This window comes from Glycine soja, chromosome 7, assembly GCF_004193775.1.
Source record: "Glycine soja cultivar W05 chromosome 7, ASM419377v2, whole genome shotgun sequence".
NCBI lineage: Eukaryota > Viridiplantae > Streptophyta > Magnoliopsida > Fabales > Fabaceae > Glycine > Glycine soja.
This window is the reverse complement of record NC_041008.1, coordinates 45,872,437-45,890,491: the sequence shown is the minus strand read 5'-3', so window position 1 is coordinate 45,890,491 and position 18,055 is coordinate 45,872,437. Positions and strand designations below refer to the sequence as shown.

General features: G+C 33.8%; 3 protein-coding genes and 1 pseudogene across 5 annotated transcripts; 2 read left to right on the top strand and 2 right to left on the bottom strand.

Moving 5' to 3' along the window:
* The first annotated feature begins 316 nt into the window (after nucleotides 1-316).
* On the top strand, nucleotides 317-1,820 carry LOC114420311 (annotated as a pseudogene).
* Nucleotides 1,821-5,550: 3,730 nt separating this feature from the next.
* LOC114420185 (aminomethyltransferase, mitochondrial) lies at nucleotides 5,551-8,385 on the bottom strand. Its single transcript, XM_028386073.1, has 4 exons — nucleotides 8,241-8,385; nucleotides 7,140-7,713; nucleotides 6,453-6,571; nucleotides 5,551-6,274 (listed from the first exon to the last, which is right to left on the bottom strand). Exons 2-4 carry the CDS (start codon nucleotides 7,695-7,697, stop codon nucleotides 5,728-5,730), a joined length of 1,224 nt encoding a protein of 407 aa, XP_028241874.1. The 5' UTR covers nucleotides 7,698-7,713; nucleotides 8,241-8,385; the 3' UTR covers nucleotides 5,551-5,727.
* A 2,716-nt stretch (nucleotides 8,386-11,101) lies between these two features.
* Nucleotides 11,102-13,670, top strand: LOC114420184. The gene is made up of 7 exons (XM_028386072.1): nucleotides 11,102-11,213; nucleotides 11,301-11,567; nucleotides 11,668-11,787; nucleotides 11,884-12,042; nucleotides 12,626-12,798; nucleotides 12,986-13,091; nucleotides 13,389-13,670. The coding sequence occupies exons 1-7, from the start codon at nucleotides 11,133-11,135 to the stop codon at nucleotides 13,416-13,418; spliced, it is 936 nt and encodes a 311-aa protein (XP_028241873.1). The 5' UTR covers nucleotides 11,102-11,132; the 3' UTR covers nucleotides 13,419-13,670.
* A 146-nt stretch (nucleotides 13,671-13,816) lies between these two features.
* On the bottom strand, nucleotides 13,817-18,000 carry LOC114420182 (U3 small nucleolar RNA-associated protein 6 homolog). Of its 3 annotated transcripts, none has more exons than XM_028386068.1 (7): nucleotides 17,881-18,000; nucleotides 16,733-17,388; nucleotides 15,938-16,603; nucleotides 15,218-15,664; nucleotides 14,653-14,825; nucleotides 14,366-14,549; nucleotides 13,817-14,172 (listed from the first exon to the last, which is right to left on the bottom strand). In XM_028386068.1, exons 2-7 carry the CDS (start codon nucleotides 17,135-17,137, stop codon nucleotides 14,080-14,082), a joined length of 1,968 nt encoding a protein of 655 aa, XP_028241869.1. In that variant the 5' UTR covers nucleotides 17,138-17,388; nucleotides 17,881-18,000; the 3' UTR covers nucleotides 13,817-14,079. The 3 variants fall into 3 exon arrangements, with proteins under 3 accessions (XP_028241869.1, XP_028241868.1, XP_028241870.1); XM_028386069.1 differs by lacking the exon at nucleotides 17,881-18,000 and having other exon boundaries at nucleotides 13,937-14,042; nucleotides 14,069-14,172; nucleotides 16,733-17,483; XM_028386067.1 differs by lacking the exon at nucleotides 17,881-18,000 and having other exon boundaries at nucleotides 16,733-17,482.
* Nucleotides 18,001-18,055: the final 55 nt, after the last annotated feature.

Genomic DNA, 18,055 nt, shown 5'->3' with positions numbered 1-18,055 from the left:
TATAATTAATTCTTTTATTTGGTTTTGCAAGGCAATATTGAAGTGCAGCCTTAAGGTTTTACTACGTCGCATGTTGAGAGCCTAATGGCGCAAGCCCGTGGCAGGAAATTTTGAACAGACCAAGTCAATTAATTAAATTGGTCAGCATCAATATCCTTATTTTGATTTGACTCTATGCCCTTCCGTTTTGGTTAGCTAATATAAATACTCTCATAAATCAATATGGAAGTAACCATCTATTCTCTAATATATATATATATATATATATATATATATATATATATACACACACAAACATAAGTTAGCCAAACACAATATTATAAAGAAAACGCTTCAATTTGCTAGCCCCATGCTCTACTTTCATGACTTCTATACAAACCTCAACTCTACTTTCTTCTTTTTCTTGCAGAGTAAATGCCGCAATCCATCTCCCAAAACTCCCAAGAGTCAATGTCTCAATGCCAAAGATTCCCAACACTACCACCATAAAGTTGGTTGAGGGGTTAACATTCACAGACTCAGCTGCATTGCTTGAAAGTTGAAAACAATGTTGCCAGCACACAGTTACACGATGATGCATATAATTCTACAACCTCCATGTCCACCAAGCAACTCTACGCAATCCTAGAGGTTGTCGCAGACAGGGTTGAAATGCACAAAAACATTGGTGAGCAGCTAGCGTGACAATTGGTCAATTGGAACACCCTCCTCTTGAACAACATCAACATGATTACTCTCACTGCTGCCACATTGGCTGATGTTGCAGCCACAACTGTAGGTTCTGGGGCACCGCTTTTGGCTCTCAAACTATCATCAACTCTCCTTTTTTCTGCGGCCACAGGAATTTCATTTATCATGAACAAAATTCAGCCATCACAACTCGCTGAGGAGCAACGCAATGCTACAAGGTTGTTTAAACAGCTTCAGACACAAATCCAGACGACAATCGCTCTAGGAAATCTAACAGAAGAATATGTGAAGAGTTCAATAGAGAAGGTCTTAGCCCTTGACAATTCTTATCCACTACCCTTGTTGGGAGCCATGCTTGACAAGTTTCCCGCAAAGTTTGAACCTGCTGTTTGATGGCCTTCATCTCAGTTCCAAAGGAAAAACAAAACCCACCAAGGAAAAGCATCGAGCAAGGGGAATAATGGATGGAATGAAGAGCTAGAAAGGGAATTGAGGGAAGTTGTTGAAGTGGTAAAGAGAAAAGACATTGAGGATTATGAGAGGCTGGGAAACATAGTGTTGAAGATAAACAAGAGCTTGGCCATAGCAGGTTCTTTACTCACTGGCATTGAAGCAGTTGGATCTGCATTTGTGGGAAACGGATCATTGGCAGCAATAGTGGCTGTCATGGCTGGATCATTGGCTGCTGCAATCAATGGTTTGGAGCACGGTGAGCAAGTGGGTATGGTGTTTGAAGTGTACAGAAATTGCGGCGGATTCTTCAAACTGTTGGAGGAGACAATTGAAGATGAGGTGGAAGAGAAAGACTTTGAGAGGAGACAAAATGGGGAACTCTTCGAAATGAAGATGGCTTTGTTGTTGGGGAGAAGTGTGACATAGCTGAGAGAACTCGCCACAAAATCAACTTCATGTCGAATGGAGGGAATTGTCGTCGATGAATTCGCCAGCAAACTCTTCTAAGCTAATTCGTTGACTTTATTTTCTTTTTTTAAAGTCAAAACGACATCATATTCTTTAATTCTTTTTTGCACAGTTGTATTCTATGATGTAGAAAGGGAATGTTTTGTTTAAAAGCAATGCTTATTTTTATGAAAAAATGGAATATGCATTGCAATGTTTGGTCTCCTATTCCAACCTCAGCTTATTAAAAATTTATTTTTGTCAATATCCTACAATTGTTCTATTTAAAATGTAAATCATTAACTTTTCAAGCCGCAAGTAATGAGATGTATGTTCTTTATTAAGAAAAAACATTGTCATATCCACTTAATTTGTCCATTGTGTTTGAGGTCGAGAGATAATTATGAATTGAATCCCCACTGAAATGTTCAAATTAAGATGATCATGAAATGTTTTCTCTTATACTACAGTCCTTGTATTTTAAGATTATGCTATATTAAATATTAATGCCTCTGCATTCAACTATTATCTTTATTTCAAAATTAAATTTACTAAGTAAGCATAATATTGAATATTTTCCTTTTAATTCTATTTTTTTTATTTTTACCTGAATTAATTATATATCTTAAAATTCAATTTTTTATATTTATATAATGTTTTAATTTGAAAATTAAATTTACCTAATAAGCATAATCTTACATATTATTCCTTTTGAAAATATGTTTTAATATTTAACCCAAATTACTTATATATATTAATTATTTCTATTTGAAAAAAAAATACTAAATGAGTACAATTTTAAATACTTTTTCTTTTAAATATATTTTAATATTTTACCTGAATTAATTATTCATCTAAAAATTCAATTATACAAAATATATAAATAATTATATTCATCTAATACATTTGATGTGAATTGATAAATTTGAACTAAATCTCTGGCGCATCCTAACTTTAAGGTACTTTTGGTGAATCAAAGTTTGAGATTTGTTGAGTTCGACTCATGTTTACGTGAGATTGAACTGTCATAAAAAAACAGGTGAGTAATTGAAAAAGATAGTATAACGCTCTAAAGTCAATGCTTGGGCCTAGAATGATCATTATATGGATCATGGACATTTGTTTCCTCCACTCCAACTATTGAATCTACCACATTGTATTCTAAAAATCTCATTCCAGAATGTAAATTTACATTCTGAAATAGACATTTCAGAAAATATAATGGGAGGTACAAGATAAAAAAGAGAGATACAAGATTCAAATGCCTAAATTATGTTGAAGTCCTATTCATAATAGTTGCGCCCCAAGCTTGTTTTAAGCTATCAAGTTAAATGCTTGTAATCATCCAAGTTGAACTTCACTGGTTCACATTGCCATACTTTATGTTTTGTTATGCAGATTATGAATTCTTCCATGTTTCTTGATCCCCCTTAGTTAGGGCAAAAGGTGTGCCTTTCTTGATCCCCCTTGGTATTGGCTAATAACGTGAAATATTTTTTGCATATTAGTCTTCGTATAAAACCATGAATGTGATGGATTTGCAAATTTCATATGTCAAATTTTAAAGAGGACAAAACCCCTAGGAGAGCCGTAACCACTGACGCCTCCTTCACCCTAATTCGTTGTTCTTCATGGAGAAATGACATAATCAAATATAGATCAGGATTGTTTTTTCATTTGAACCTCTTTCACCTCTTTGTGGGAGATATTTAACAATGAAGTTGTGACTTTCTCCCTCGTGGGGACTTCATCCATTCCTTTTTCGGGTTGGTAAGTTATTCACAAAATTGACTCTGAGATTGAATTGGATATTGAATCTTTCCACCACTTTTTTCTTTCGGGTACTATTATTATTTGCTTTTTTTTTTACACACAAACCAATGTTGGGTTAAAAGGGAACTATATTATCATTGTTTTTTTATTTCTTCATTTTAATGAAAAAATGTGGGTTTTGTTGCTCCTAATTTTCTAGGAAATCATCAAGGTTCATGATTTTTAATTGATGCATTGGTGGAAATTTGGAACTTAAATTCCAATGTTCATGTAGATTTACAAGTTATAGGTATTTATTTTTTGTTTTTAATTTTATATAATAGTGTTCTTTGGAAAAAAATAATTTAAGGATTAGTGATCAAACGAAAATAAATGTTGCTAATTCTTTTTGTCATAGTTGAGATTGAAATAAATTACTGACATGATATGATATATCCGTTGTTATGGGCTTAGAATTGAATATTATTCTTATTGTAATCTTTGTGGTATCTGGATGCTGGTGTCTAAGCACTTAATTGTAATTTATGTGTTTAACAGATAAATCTTCGTCACCAAATTTGGGTTTAATATTTTTCCTTCTATTTTTCTTGGCATTGCAATTCAATCAATACGAAAAACATAATTACTCCCTTATTTTGACACAAATACGTTCAACTTGTTCTCATTTAAATTTGTGAACTAGTACGTCAGTTACGTATAATTTGGATTCTTTTTATTTATCTATCTATTACTTTATAGGTTTTAATTGTTAATCTATCAATTTATAATATATTTAACTTAAAAAGCTCATTGTTCTTATACTCTAGTCTTACAATTTTAGTTTATTAACATGTTAAGCTTGTATTGAGTTTTCTGTGTTTTTAATTTTCAGGTACATGCAACAACTAATAAGGTGGACAATCTTTCACAAGCCTTTCTAAAAGACAAATTATTTGGCAGTGGAAGGAGGAATTTGGTGCTAGTTTTGGGAGATGGAGCTACTAGGTGCTGACAACTACTACAACATTCAAATATGGATGAGTGTTTGGTGTGTGGCATGCGCAAATTAAGCCTTTGGTAGGGATCTGCAAAATTTAGGTTTTTTTTTTTTAACAATTGAACTGAATCAGTGATTAAAATGTATGTTCTTTGTGCATAATAATTTACTTTTAAAATTGGTTCTTCAAAACCAATTTGATTCAAAACTAATTTAGTACATAACAATTTACTTTTAGAATTGATTCTTCAAAACCAATTCGATTCAAAACTGATTCTCTAAACAAGTTCACATATTTGGATTAAGAATCAAATTGTTTTAAAATTATTCAATTGGGTTTATTGGTTTGATTAAAAAAAAATTAAAAAAATAAATTTTGCACACCTCTACACTTGACTAACTCATTATTCTTTTTACTAAAGACTAACTCATCCTTTTTTCATTGTTGTCAAAAACTATAATCCCATTCTCATTTAAAGTACTCTTGGTGGATTTTCTAATGGTACTGAAACTAGTGAAAATGACAATTCAATTGGAAATCATAAAAACTTTAGATAAAATGTATGTTCTTTGTGAATCAGTGATTTGAGATTTAGTACGTGTACATGCTTAGATCGATCAGTAAAAAAAATCAAGAGTTCAAGAGACTTGTGTGTGTAAACTGTAAAGTAACAAAAAGAAGTTAAGTTCTAAGTGAACCAAACTGGTTTATAAAAAAAATAGTTCAATTCAAATCAAAATTATTTTAAAAAATAGTTCAGTTCATTTTTTTCCAAACCGATTCAGTTTGATTCGATCTGTTTTTTCTTTGTCACACCGGTAGCCTTTGGAATGAGTTGTTGAGAGACCTTGCTTACATTGAAAGGTGTTTATCCACTTGTTTCGACTCTGTTTCATATACCACCAGTTGCTACGTTTGCAAAAGAGAGTTGTACATCTATAATGATGTATCATTATAATTTAGCAATATATCATTTGAAAATTTAATTAAAATACTTTCCATCAATTTAGCAATATATCCAACTTCATACATGTCTGAAAAGGTAACATGCAAATTGAAAAAGTTTGAGAAAAGACAAAAAAAAAAAAAAAGCAAAAAATGAAACTACCATAAGCGACGCATTGCACACATGACTTCTCGAGTTTCACGGATGTATAGTGTGATGTTATAATGTAGTACTCGGCGGGAAAAATATCGGGAAATTTCAAGATAACATGCCAAATTAAACTCATACATGTCTGAAAATTGATACCGAGTTATGAATGCAACTGAAAGCCTTATATTTAAGACAATGACATTAGCAGTGGCTGTAACACTTGATTATGGGAAAATTTGTCAACAAGGGAGAATGATTAGGAAATGCTTAAGATATAAATACAGAAGTAGATCAGGATGGCTTATAGTATTTTGTTGGTACAAATGGCATTTTTGTAAGGACTCCTTCATTGGGTTTTCCTCGAATAATAATCTTTACTTTGGTGCCTGCCTTGTGCAATCCAGATTTCACATATCCCATGGCTATGTTCTTCTGGAGGCAAGGACTGAATCCACCACTGGTGATTTCCCCAATGTTGTTGCCTCCTTCATCTTGAATCTCACTGTGGCTTCTGGGAGGTGGACCAGAAGAAAAGAAACCAACACGCCTGATTTTAGGACCTTCTTCGAGCTGTTTCAAGATAACATCAGCTCCTAGAAAACCACCTTCTGCTCTCCTCCTCTTCCCTATAGCCCATGTGAGTCCTGCCTCAATAGGTGTAATGTGCTGTTCCATGTCATTTCCATATAAGCACAATCCAGCTTCAAGTCGCAGACTATCTCTAGCTCCCAATCCTGTCAATCTTACCTTCCCTTCAGATTTTTCCAGTATTGCCTTGGCAAGATCTAGTCCATGCTCTGAAGGAACTGAGATCTCAAATCCATCTTCTCCAGTATACCTGAAAGTCTCAATCAAGAAAGTGTTATTATGCATGGTATCCCTAAGAAACTCTGAGCTCATAACACAAACATTCAATAATGAAATTAAAGTAATACAAGATGGAGTTTCATAACTCGGATGAACTTTGAAGAATAAATAGGTGATGTTGGTGAAAGAAAATGACAATAAAAGCATACCCTGTCCGGGTAAGAAAGCACTGTGAGCCATTGATGTCCAACACACGGAACTCCCCAAAGAATAGCTTGCTCAAATCCTCTTTTGTTAGGTGTTGAAGAACGGGAGCAGCAAGAGGACCCTGCACCAGTGACAATAAGAATCCTTTATTGCTGTTACAGGGAGGAACGGTTCATTAATTTAAAAGCCCCTCATTTTATTTGTATATTTAACATGAGTACAAATCACCTTAACAAGTGGACTATGATTGTTTGATGACCACACTAACAAAGTTCTAATATTTTTGTTGTGGGGAAAAGATAACAACCAACATGGCCAAAAGTATGTGGCACTACAACAAAAGATACAAAAGGCAGGTGATATGAGAGTGTACTGAATAGTTTCCTAAATCATTAATTCAATGCTTAATGCCTCTAGAGCACACATTACAGTCATCTCAAGTGAAACAGGTTGAGGAAAGTTTTCAAGAAAAAAAAGATTGAAGTAAAAAATTTAACACATAACAAGTGCATGAATACTTCAATATTGGTTATGTTTCTCAACAACTAAAATGCATATATCGACAAATAGAGATATCAAGAGAAAACCTCAGAAGCAGCAGGAAATTGGTAATACATAACAAACAAAAACAAGTTAAAAGTGTGTATTTAGCATGCATGATGTGAATGTAGAAGAGCGTGTTAAATGACCTGCAGAGCAAGTAGGGATCTTTCATCGTGGATGTGCCAAGACACATCACCACCTTTGGCCTTGAATGCCTTCATATGTTCCTCAATATGAGCCAGATCTTTATCCCTGCAACCAGCATTCACAACCAAATATATGTGGTCATCCGTCACCTTAGTAATTACTGAATCATCAATTGCCCCTCCTTTTTCATTTGTGAAAACAGTCAATGTCCCAGTTCCAGGGGCAAGCCCGGCAACATCAGCAATGACTAGCTTTTCAAGGAATGGGACAGCATCCTTCCCCTTGAGGCTCAGCCCACACATATGGGAAACATCAAAAAGGCTACCATTCTGCCTACAGTTGATGGTAGAGTCCATGATTGAGTCCTTGTATTGGATTGGCATGCTCCATCCAGCAAATGGAACCATCTTCCCACCATGAGCAACATGGAAGTCATGAAACACTGTCTTTTTCAGCTCAGCTTCTGAGGCAAAACATCGGCGAGCAACAGCCTTCTTATCTCCATGGGCAAGACGGCGAGTGATCGATTGCCCAAGTTGCCACAAGCTCCCCCTCATTGTCTAAGCAAAATATCTGAAGAATAAATTAAAATGTTATTGACACACCACAGTGATAGGGGTCACAGGATTTCATGCCATTCCTTCTATGGGAAATATGCCTATTGTGGTACAAAACAGTACGTTACTCTCCCTAACCAAGAAATTGGCCAAAATTTCCATGTGAAAACTGAAACAAGATATTTGGTGGCATTGCTGGCAGAGACAAAAACAAGGCTTAATTGCAACTAGCTAGATGTGATCGCTTGCACAAGGAAATAAAACTAAAATGAAACATTTGAACGTTTCATGAAAATCTCCACCTATGACATTTTGCAGAACTGAGAAATTGAATCAACAAGTGAAGAATCAATCATATAATAATAAAATGAGGTAGTTTATCAGCAACCACGTACCGAGAACGACAGAAAAAAACACATCTCTATAATATTTCTAGATCTAATTATCAATTTTGCAGATAATCAGAAAGTCAGTAACTAAATAAAGGGATCAATATGATATATTATTGAGATGGAAAAATGCAAGGGTAGAGAGAGCACTGACAGAGATTGGTTTGTTGTTGAGAATGAATGGAGCAAAAAGGTTGGAAGCCAAAATAGAGGAGAGAAGGCTCTGCACTCTGCAGACTGTGAAACAAAACAAGAGAAACGCTTATCTGTTGGACTTGGACATAAATATAAAGAGAAGAGATATACTTTTTAAATAAAAGATAAAGAATAAATATGACTTCCCAAATCGATAATACCACATCGTTAGTGAGTGGTAGCAACACTTCCCAATCCCTTTTCACTAACTCGTACAATTCAAATTGTCGGTACCAATTAACTTGGGAATGGAGGTTAAAATACCAGAATCTTTTGTATGTCTTTTATTGAATGCAATTTATTTTTTATAAATTATAATCATATTTATTCTCTTTCATTATTTTAAGTTTTTATATGAAGAAAGATCAAATTATATTGGTATAATTTTAACCATTATTATATTATTTTATAACTTGTGTCCTTTTGATTAAAAGTTTATTTCACATAAATCACATATATAAAATTTTATATTAATCCAAAATTATTTGATATCTTCTTCGTATAAATTAAAATTAACATAATATATAAAGATTTCAAAATATATTAAAATAAACATCATTTGATTATTTTTTATTATTATTTAATTTTAACAGAATTTAATACATTTTAATAATATGTAAATATAATTCAATAGTTTGATAAATAAAATCACATTTTATATTAAATTATAAAAATTATGTAATAATTATCAAAATTATATTGAAGTAATTTAATTCCTTTTTTTAATTTTTAATTAAATATATTTAATCTTTTATAAAATTATTAATTGTTAACTAAAGATGCTCATATATGGTTGACTTTGTGATTGAAAGAAGAAGAAAAAATAAAAAGATCTTAAGTTTAAATTCTTTTTACTAACAAAATAACAATTAACATTGATTCTCATAAAAAAATATGAGAATAATATTTTTAGACATAATATTTCTGAAAATTTGATTTTTAAATATAATATTTTTATAATTTTAAAAATAAAAAAAATATTATTAATAATGTCCGAAATTTGCATTGCTAATCACAAACTTTTGATAATTAGGGTAATAATTCTTCGGATACAGTAGCAATTTCACACTAAAAAGGAAAGCAATGAGGTTGGTGACATGCTCTTGTCATGAAAGAGAAGGAAAGCAAAAACTGTGGGAACGGACTTGAAAAGGTTTTTTATAACAAAAGTTCGAAGGAAGCAGTGGTGTGGTTGGTAGCTCTCAATTTAGTATAAAAAAATATTGAAAATTAAGCCTAAATAACTTTTACGTCCTTATAAAATATTATTATTATTTTTTATTCTTTAAAGATTTTTAAAAAATATTTTAATCTTTATGGCAAGTAACAATGTTAATTATTCCGATGTTATTAATTTTTTTAATAAATAAGGATTTAAAATATAATTTATCAAAGCAAATTATACATAATTACTCTTTCATACTCTTTAGTAACGTGACATCATCACTTAACTTTATAAGTTAACAAAACTAAAATAAAAACAAGAAAAACTTTTTAAAAAAACTAAAATTAAAACAAAAATCTTTAAAAAATTAAAATACAAAATTCTCTATTTTATAGGAGCTAAAATGTTATTTAAGTTTAAAAACTAAAAAGTGGGTATTTAGAAAGAAAAGCATCTACCTACTATTGCTCGACTTTCCAATGATGGACATATTTGATTGTATTGTTTTATTTCAAAAACAAATCATTTTTGAAACAACAATAAAAAAAGCCTTATATTACTAAGGTTGGCTAGATTATAGGAGTTCATTCATCTCAATTAAAAATTAAATCTTCAAAATATGATTTATATTTTACTCTAAGATATTTCTTAAGAATTTCTTTTGATATCTTTCTTAGTCAATTTCTTCTCCTTTTTACATGAATAAAAATCATGCAATATATTATTTTTATTAGTGATTTCAGTAATTTTTTTTGTTAAAATTACTTATTTAAGTTTCTATCATATTTTTCTCCCTATATATGTAACACTAATATCTTTTTATATAGGATCGTTTTGTATCTTAGATTTATTTTATAGTTACACATCTATTTTAATATTCTCATTTTTATTCCTCATATTTTTTGCTCGTATCTATAACATTCAACATTCAATACCATAAAATGTAATTAGACTTGTATCAATAAAATTTAACTTCTCTTTGAGTTTGATAGATACTTTACTTTCATAAATAATTTCAATGTCTACCAACAATATTTGGGACAGATGATATCGATTTATGTATTTTAACCAAGTGGTTATTGCTACCCAAAAAGACAATTTTGTATCTCTTTTCGTTGTCCTTATTTTTTTCATATTTCAAATCATTTTCAGTGTTTTCCCACGTTCACGAGCTCAAAGTTGTCTGATCGGCTCAGTAGCAGTCCATTTGACGGCTGATCATCTGCTTTAAGTGGTCATAACTCCTAAATTGTAGGATGTTGGAGTTGTTTATGAGTTGTGTTTCCTATTCTTATGCACAACAACTTTTCAAAATGAGCCCAAATTTTTTGTGTTAACAAAATTATCATAAAGATCAACAGGTTGTGATTGGATTAAGGAAGCCTTTATATTGTCACATATTATTTATTCTTTAAAAAACTCTTAATATTATTATTAATTTGATAAATTATTATAGCATCAATCATGCATTATCAACTTGGCCAGGAAAATAATATATAAACAAGTTACTGAAATTAACAAGTTTTTTTTTTTATAATCGGACGATAATGTAAAAAAAGTTTTATATTATAACGTAAGTGTTGTCTGTTGCGCAGGGAAACACAGCCAGGGATTTATGATATTAAGAGTTGAAACTTGAAAGCGATCGTTGGTAGCAGGAAACCATTCATATAATTCGTGGCTCCAATGAAGCCCCGTTTCAGAGATACTTTTCTCATTTTCTATTTCTATTTTGTGTATCAGCTAAGCTTAATATACCTTCACCAGGTATCACTCTGCTTGCCCCCTCCAACCCCCTTCCTTTCCTCTTCTCTTATTTTCATTTATTTACTTTTTTTATTGCTTATTTTGAAGGGATCAATACAATATAATGGTTCAAACATGCTAACGGTGTATGCTCCTAGAGCTATTCTGAAGTGTCATTTACACCAAGATTCAGCTTCTGCTCAACAAGCATATCCATGCAAGATCAATAATAATGCTAATTTGGTGAATTGTAATCCTAAACCTTTTGGCACTCCTTGTAGTAATATATTGTTTCATAGTTCCTCCTCTGGGAAATGTGATAAGCTACAAAAGAGCCTTCATCTATTCCATCATGTCGCCACACATAAATGGCTGGTAACTGTGCTTGCTGGATCATTGACTTGTGTCTAGTTTAGTTGATTTATCAATTATCATTGCTCTTGCTGATTCATATGCTTTTTCTCCCTTGCTACAGTGTGGGTTACAGGATTCCATTTCATCTGATGATGAGTATCGTTCTTCCCGCAACATAGCCATCAGCTTGTTCAGGCGATACAGGAACTTCATTGATCGTGGTGGAGCCGACAATCTAAAAGTATTTCCATTCACATGCTTCCTTTGCACCCTTTATTGGTTCTTTCAATTCTTTATGTCCCAATTACCAGATAGCGTTGTGTGTTTTCACTTTCAGGAGTTCATCACTGCCGGGGTAAATGCATATGCACTAGGATGCACCGATGAAGGATTAAGGAAAGAACTTATGGATATGAAGAACTCTGGGATCGAAATTGATGTAATGCAAAGTTATGGTGGAAGCACAAGCTTAAAATCTAAGATAATCTCAGAGGAGGTCAGTTCTAGTTTGGTTTTAAACCAGCTAATTCTAAGTCATGAATCATGATTATCACGATAACTTCTTTAAAGAATCAGCCTTAAGAAGATTGTAAATTGTTAGAGCTTGTTTGTGTAAAGGATGGGAGTTGATTTTCTCCCTTCTGTCCACCAGATTCATAAAGGCAGGCTTGCCTCTATATAAAGAGGCTCGTGTCTCAAGGAACGTTTGAATCCTTAGCATTATAGAAGCAAACAGTAACAGTAGTTATACCACTGATAGTTGTTAGTTAGCTTATTAGTTTGTTTACTCACTTTAGTTGTAATTGAATGGTACCATCTTAGCTGTCAGCTCTAGTTCCTGTTAATTAGATGTTTCCATGCTTCCTAAAATACACGTTCCCCTTTTATTATTGATCATATTAATCAATCAATAACAATGAGACTTTCCACTTCTGTGGAACAGCCTCTCTCCTCTATGAACAGTATGATGTGTGATCACACCAAGTTAGTATCACCTGCATCATCATCAATAACGTTTACTTTATTTTGTTGGTCAATTCTGCTAGATGTCAGTTGCTTTGTTCTATGCTGTCATGCAGGTTGATGAATGCATTCTCTGGTTAAGCATTATATTCATCACCATCTTGTGTACACCCCAACCAACTATTGTTAGATGGTCATCTACACCTCCAGTGTCAGATGAAGTTAGACTTCAGTGGAAAGGCTTTTGTGCCCTTATAGCAAATGCATATTTTATGAAGGGAATGGCTTGGTGAGATGCCATCCTTGCATCTTTTCTTTTCTTGATATGCTTCTAGTATTGCACCCCCACCCCCCCAAAAAAAAAAAGAATATTATCTACCAGAATCGTTCTCTAATCTAGCGGATTTGCATCAAGTTTACAAGTAAACGATAGCCTACTAGACATCACAGTATTGCTTACTATGTTTTTATTGAAGGCTTCCTGTAAAGACTCTTCAGTTAGAACAGACGGCTGTGATGGGTCAGGCTGAGAAACCGTCAGTTGTTGCTAGCAGAATGCGATTAATCTTTAGCACACTTGAGGTTAGCAATTTACATATTACGATCAATGTATGGAAACTATTGCGGGTGCGGGGACTAATACCATGATATATTTAATCTGAGCATTTTTTACGTTTGTGGATCAATGTGGTCAATTTAAGGAACACGGATCTCATTGATTCGTTTCCTGGATTTTTAACTTGTTTTAGAGAACGACAGAGGATCACATGCTTTTTTTTTAGATGATTATTCTTTAATGCCTGCGAGGCATGCTCATCATGATACAGTGTTCATCAAAAAATAGAAATAGAATTTCATGTTTTGATTTGACTGTTGCAGGTAGTGAGTCCACAGTGGCCAAGAGCATAGATAATGGGATCATTTTAAAACTGGCTCCCAACCATTTCACATTGAGTTGTATTCCATATTTGCTAACAGATGTAGCAATATCGTGCCAGAGAGGATATTAAAAAGGAAAAGAAAAAACTGGATTTCTATTTTGTATGTATGAAAATGAGATACATGATATATTGCAATTTTAGTGATATACTAAATTAGAGGAAGACTAATTATCAATTGGTCCAAAAAAGAAAGTATTGTTTCATACTTTCATTCATTTCATTTTCTCTTTACACGTTTACATAATACTTTCCATTCGTCTCATATGATCAACTTTGCAATCATTCCACCCGCAATTTTTTTATGCCTACACACGGTAACTTGACACAATCATATATTTGACAGTCTTTTAAAAGCACGGGCTCCAATTGAGTATAAGAATATGTACTTACGATGCATTTAACATTCTCATTAACGTGACCCAACATACGCATACAGGGGTACAAGGGTACAATACAGTTAATTAGCTTTTTGGGGAAAAGGAGGAAGCTCTATTCCTCACCTCTTGGGAAGGAAAAACAAATTTGAGTCTAGACTAGACTGGTCGAAAAGAAATTTCTGTAGAAAAACCAAATAAATGAAGTGGTCAAAATTGAACTCCAATAGCCATGGTCGTAATTTAGAAATATTATCACATATCTGTGGCAGTGACAAATTCACTAGCATCTTTGAGTACTTTCCTTGCACGCCAATAGATAGCATTAGCCTTTTCTGATGTTCCCATCTGCATAAGCAACTCCAAAAATAAAGTCATGGATGCATCTTTTAAATTGAATGATAAACTATATGCTACACAAACCAAATCCTGCAAAGAATTTAAAAAGGAATACGAGACCGATTGAAGACATGTTTTGTCAGTTTCAGCAGTAGTAATATCAATACCACAGGGGGAAAAAAAAGGAAAAGAAAGCCTTTACCTTGGTCTCCATGCGATAGTAATCTTGCCACAAGCTGACATTTTGGTCATAAGTTGCGAGTGCAGATTCATATAATTTCCTGGCATTTATAAGACCATCTTTATCTCCTATTGATGCAAGGTTTGTTTCCAGGTCAATGCAATGTCTATATAAAGCAAGGCCAGGACGCGGTAAAGCTAGAAATCTGCAATGATAGCCAGTTGAGGAATTATTATAGATACAAGATAGAAAATCCCCTGTGGAAGCATATTTTGGTAAACAACCTGTGGTATTTCCACTGCACATACCGTTTATAGATATCTCTGGTCTTCTGAATTCCATCCTTTTGAAATATAAAACTTACAATAGCAAAAGAAAGGGAAAATCCATTTTCACTGCCACCATCTCTGACCAAGGTAACAACAGAAATCTCCACTAATTTATCAAAATATTGTCTTTGATTTGCATAGAATTTAAGAGCCTGTATTGAGTGAAGGTTAGAAAGATAAACTGATTTAAGAACTTTATGGTTTTAATATAATACAAATAGTTCAAGTGAAGGAAAAAAACAATTCGAGCTTAACTGAATAATGATAAAATGCATGAACAGTTAATAACAAGAGAATGTACGAGCTAAATAGAAAACTTTTCACCAACAAGAGAAATCAAGTCTTGAGAAAAAGAAAGCCAGATAATTCTAATCAAGACAATATTCAAAAAACCAATTATCAAGGAACAAAGAAATATTGTATAAATTAAACCCTTGAGGCAATGGAAATTTGTGTCAAATGATTTGATTCAAGCAGTTTTTGTATAAGACATAGCTCGCTTAGAGAGCAAAAAACAAAAAAGACATTGGTGGTGACAACATACCTTTAGCCACAAGTTCTCTGATTTTGAAACAGACACTTTCATCAAAATTTGTTGAAGGAGTTCAAAAAGGGATTGCAAATCTGCGTCACTTGGTGAAGAACTTTTTGTGGTGCATCTAATTTCTATAGTAATCCTTAATCCCCATAACTCTACCGATTCTGCAAGTTTTCCACTGCAAAGTTTTGCTGCCAGTTTCCGGGCCTCATCCAGCTGTCTCAATTGCAAATGTAAGGACACATGCTTGCAAGCAAGATCTTCAGTAATGCACCCCATGCTTTCAGCCCTTTCGTATATTAACAGGAGATGTGATATATAGTTTGCAGCATGACCTGATGATCCATTTATATTGGTTTCTCCTTCTTTATGAGCTACAATATCCGTTAGAAAATTTGCATACAAACAAAACATAGTTCCTGATGGCACATTTTCCAAAGCCTCCTCATAAACCTACAAAATAGAAAAAGGCCCAAGGTTCACTACACCAACAGGCATGCAAGAAAAAAAGAATCATAGACATTACCACTATCTAACAATTACTATTATTCCTAGAGCAGGGATACAATTAAAATTAAAATAGGATTACCATAGTAACCTTCATTATCAACATATGGCTAATTTTCCTAGTTTTAGGTTAAAGCATTCATAAATCTCAGTCACCGGAAAAACATTTACTCAAATACCATGCACCCTATTGTTTCAGGAGTTCTCACAGACTCATACCTGAACTGCCTTTTCCACCTGAGGAATAATGCCCTCCTCACTTATCTCCAGATCATTTTCAAGATCACATTCATGCCTTGCGAGCCAGTCCCAAAATTCCGGTTGTGTTGAAAAATCCCTCTTCATGTCATTCAATATCTCCTTGCACATATCTTCATAATGCGACAAGTTTGTACCCTCCAATATTTCAAAAAACCGCTTCCTAAGACTGAGACTCGAGGGGACAGCTTCAACTGCTCCGCCATAGACAGTTTGAAAAATATTCATACCACGTTCTTCAAACAGCTCCTGCTTCTTTTCCGACTCATCACTTCCAACATTTGCTCTATCATCATCACCATCACCATCCCCTCTTTCACCAAGAGGCATAAACAGCTCACTGTTTTCATCCCTCCAATGTTTTTCATCAGAACTCCTAGGATCACGGGTGAGAGTTCCCTGATCCTCACCTAAAGCAACCTTGCGTGCCTTCAACTTATTAAGGTAAGTAAGTTCCATCCGAAGATACTCGACCCAAAGGTCTTCGGAAGTTGGACAAACTCTGAGACCTTCCTGCATCAAAGCACGAGCAGCCGCAACATTCAAGTTATGATCAAATTCCCAAGCCGCAGCATAAATCCAAATTCCCGGAACCTTTGGATGAAATCTAATAACATTCGCCAAGGCCTGCAAAATATTCAAAACAAAATTGTTCAAACATACATAAATATATACATACACACTTGACACTTAGATACTAACAGTCATACATGACAGAAAATGCAATGAAAATAAATGGAGAATAGAGTAGCACACCTTCTTCATCCTGCCATTTTTTCTGAGCCTACAAAACTCGAGGTAGCGAAACCAGAGGTCGATGTCGCCTTTATAGCGCTTCAAAGCGAGCTCGTAAATGTCCATAATCCTGAGCAATCCAGCGAAATCGGACTTAGACTTCTTGAGCTTCTTATTGCCTTGCTTCATCAATTCGCGCGCCACGGACTTCTTGCGGAGCCTGCGGAGAGCGTCGAGCTGAGTCTCGTACTCGACGTAGGCCAAGAAATCCTCCTTCAGAGGACTCGGACGCTTCAGCCGGTACTCGAACTTTCGCCGCTGCTTCACGATCTCCGCGATCTCGCGCCGGCTGAAGAGGCCGCGCTGCTCGAGGTCGTCGAGCTCGTCCACCATGCGCTCCAAACGGTACTGCACCACGTCCGCCATGGTTTTCCCTACCAACACCGTCAACTGAGGCAACTGCAGTGGATACACGAACGATGCTGCGTTGCGTTTAGAGCGTGAGTTGTGTGAGGGAGGTTGAAGAAGGGTTTTACAAGTTGGATCTCTTATTAAAATCAGCCGTATTGCTACAGCCCAAAATATCGGGTTGGGCCTTAGTAGGCTTCATCACTATCTTGTCTTGCTCATTGCTTGGGAGACACAGAAGGCAATTACTTCATGTATCTCCAGAATCCCTAAAAAATTGAACATGATTTTAGAATTGATTTAGGAAAATTGAAAAGATAGAAACAAAAAATTGAATCCCTAAAGAGGTCTAGCTCAGTTGATTGAGTTAGGTGCATGAATTATTTAAAATTCTTTTGTATTTGTTTTCAATCCTTATAGATGAAAAAATGTTAGTATCTGTTTCCCATTCCTTGTCTCTATTCTTTTTTTATACCATAAAAAAAACTCATAATATTAGGATTGTTTATAAATCATTATACATTCAAATATAAATTAAAATTTTCTTAATCAATTATACATATAATTAACTTTTCACATTATTTTTCAATGGTCATCTTCATTATTGATGGCATTTAATTCCTCTGAAATAAATAATATATTTCAACAAAAAAAAATATATTTGTAAGCATTAATTGAAAACTTATATTTAATTATAATCTCAGATATTAATTTTATATTGAATGATTGTAAATATATTTTATTTTCTAAAAGATATGTACCTCCCTCACATGCATAGCTGACCTTTTTGCTCTATGCCAACATACAATGATGGACCCAAAAAGAAAACGCATATTGGGTCACGAGCACGTTCAAGACAGTAATACCGCACTGCGCAGAGTCACGGGTGCCCATACTTTTTGTTGACATGCTGATGCTACCAAAAATGCTAAACTT

Excerpts from the sequence above, each read along its gene's own strand:
- LOC114420185 (XM_028386073.1), bottom strand. The coding sequence starts at position 7,697 with ATGAGGGGGAGCTTGTGGCAACTTGGGCAATCGATCACTCGCCGTCTT. Across the intron at positions 6,572-7,139 it reads GATCCCTACTTGCTCTGCAG|GGTCCTCTTGCTGCTCCCGT; the intron begins GTCATTTAACAC and ends TCACTGGTGCAG. Across the intron at positions 6,275-6,452 it reads TGCTTTCTTACCCGGACAGG|GTATACTGGAGAAGATGGAT; the intron begins GTATGCTTTTAT and ends TGAGACTTTCAG.
- LOC114420184 (XM_028386072.1), top strand. The coding sequence starts at position 11,133 with ATGAAGCCCCGTTTCAGAGATACTTTTCTCATTTTCTATTTCTATTTT. Across the intron at positions 12,043-12,625 it reads CTAAGATAATCTCAGAGGAG|GTTGATGAATGCATTCTCTG; the intron begins GTCAGTTCTAGT and ends GCTGTCATGCAG. Across the intron at positions 12,799-12,985 it reads TTTATGAAGGGAATGGCTTG|GCTTCCTGTAAAGACTCTTC; the intron begins GTGAGATGCCAT and ends TTTTTATTGAAG.
- LOC114420182 (XM_028386068.1), bottom strand. The coding sequence starts at position 17,137 with ATGGCGGACGTGGTGCAGTACCGTTTGGAGCGCATGGTGGACGAGCTC. Across the intron at positions 15,665-15,937 it reads AGGTGGAAAAGGCAGTTCAG|GTTTATGAGGAGGCTTTGGA; the intron begins GTATGAGTCTGT and ends TCTATTTTGTAG. Across the intron at positions 14,173-14,365 it reads ACTATCGCATGGAGACCAAG|ATGGGAACATCAGAAAAGGC; the intron begins GTAAAGGCTTTC and ends TTGCTTATGCAG.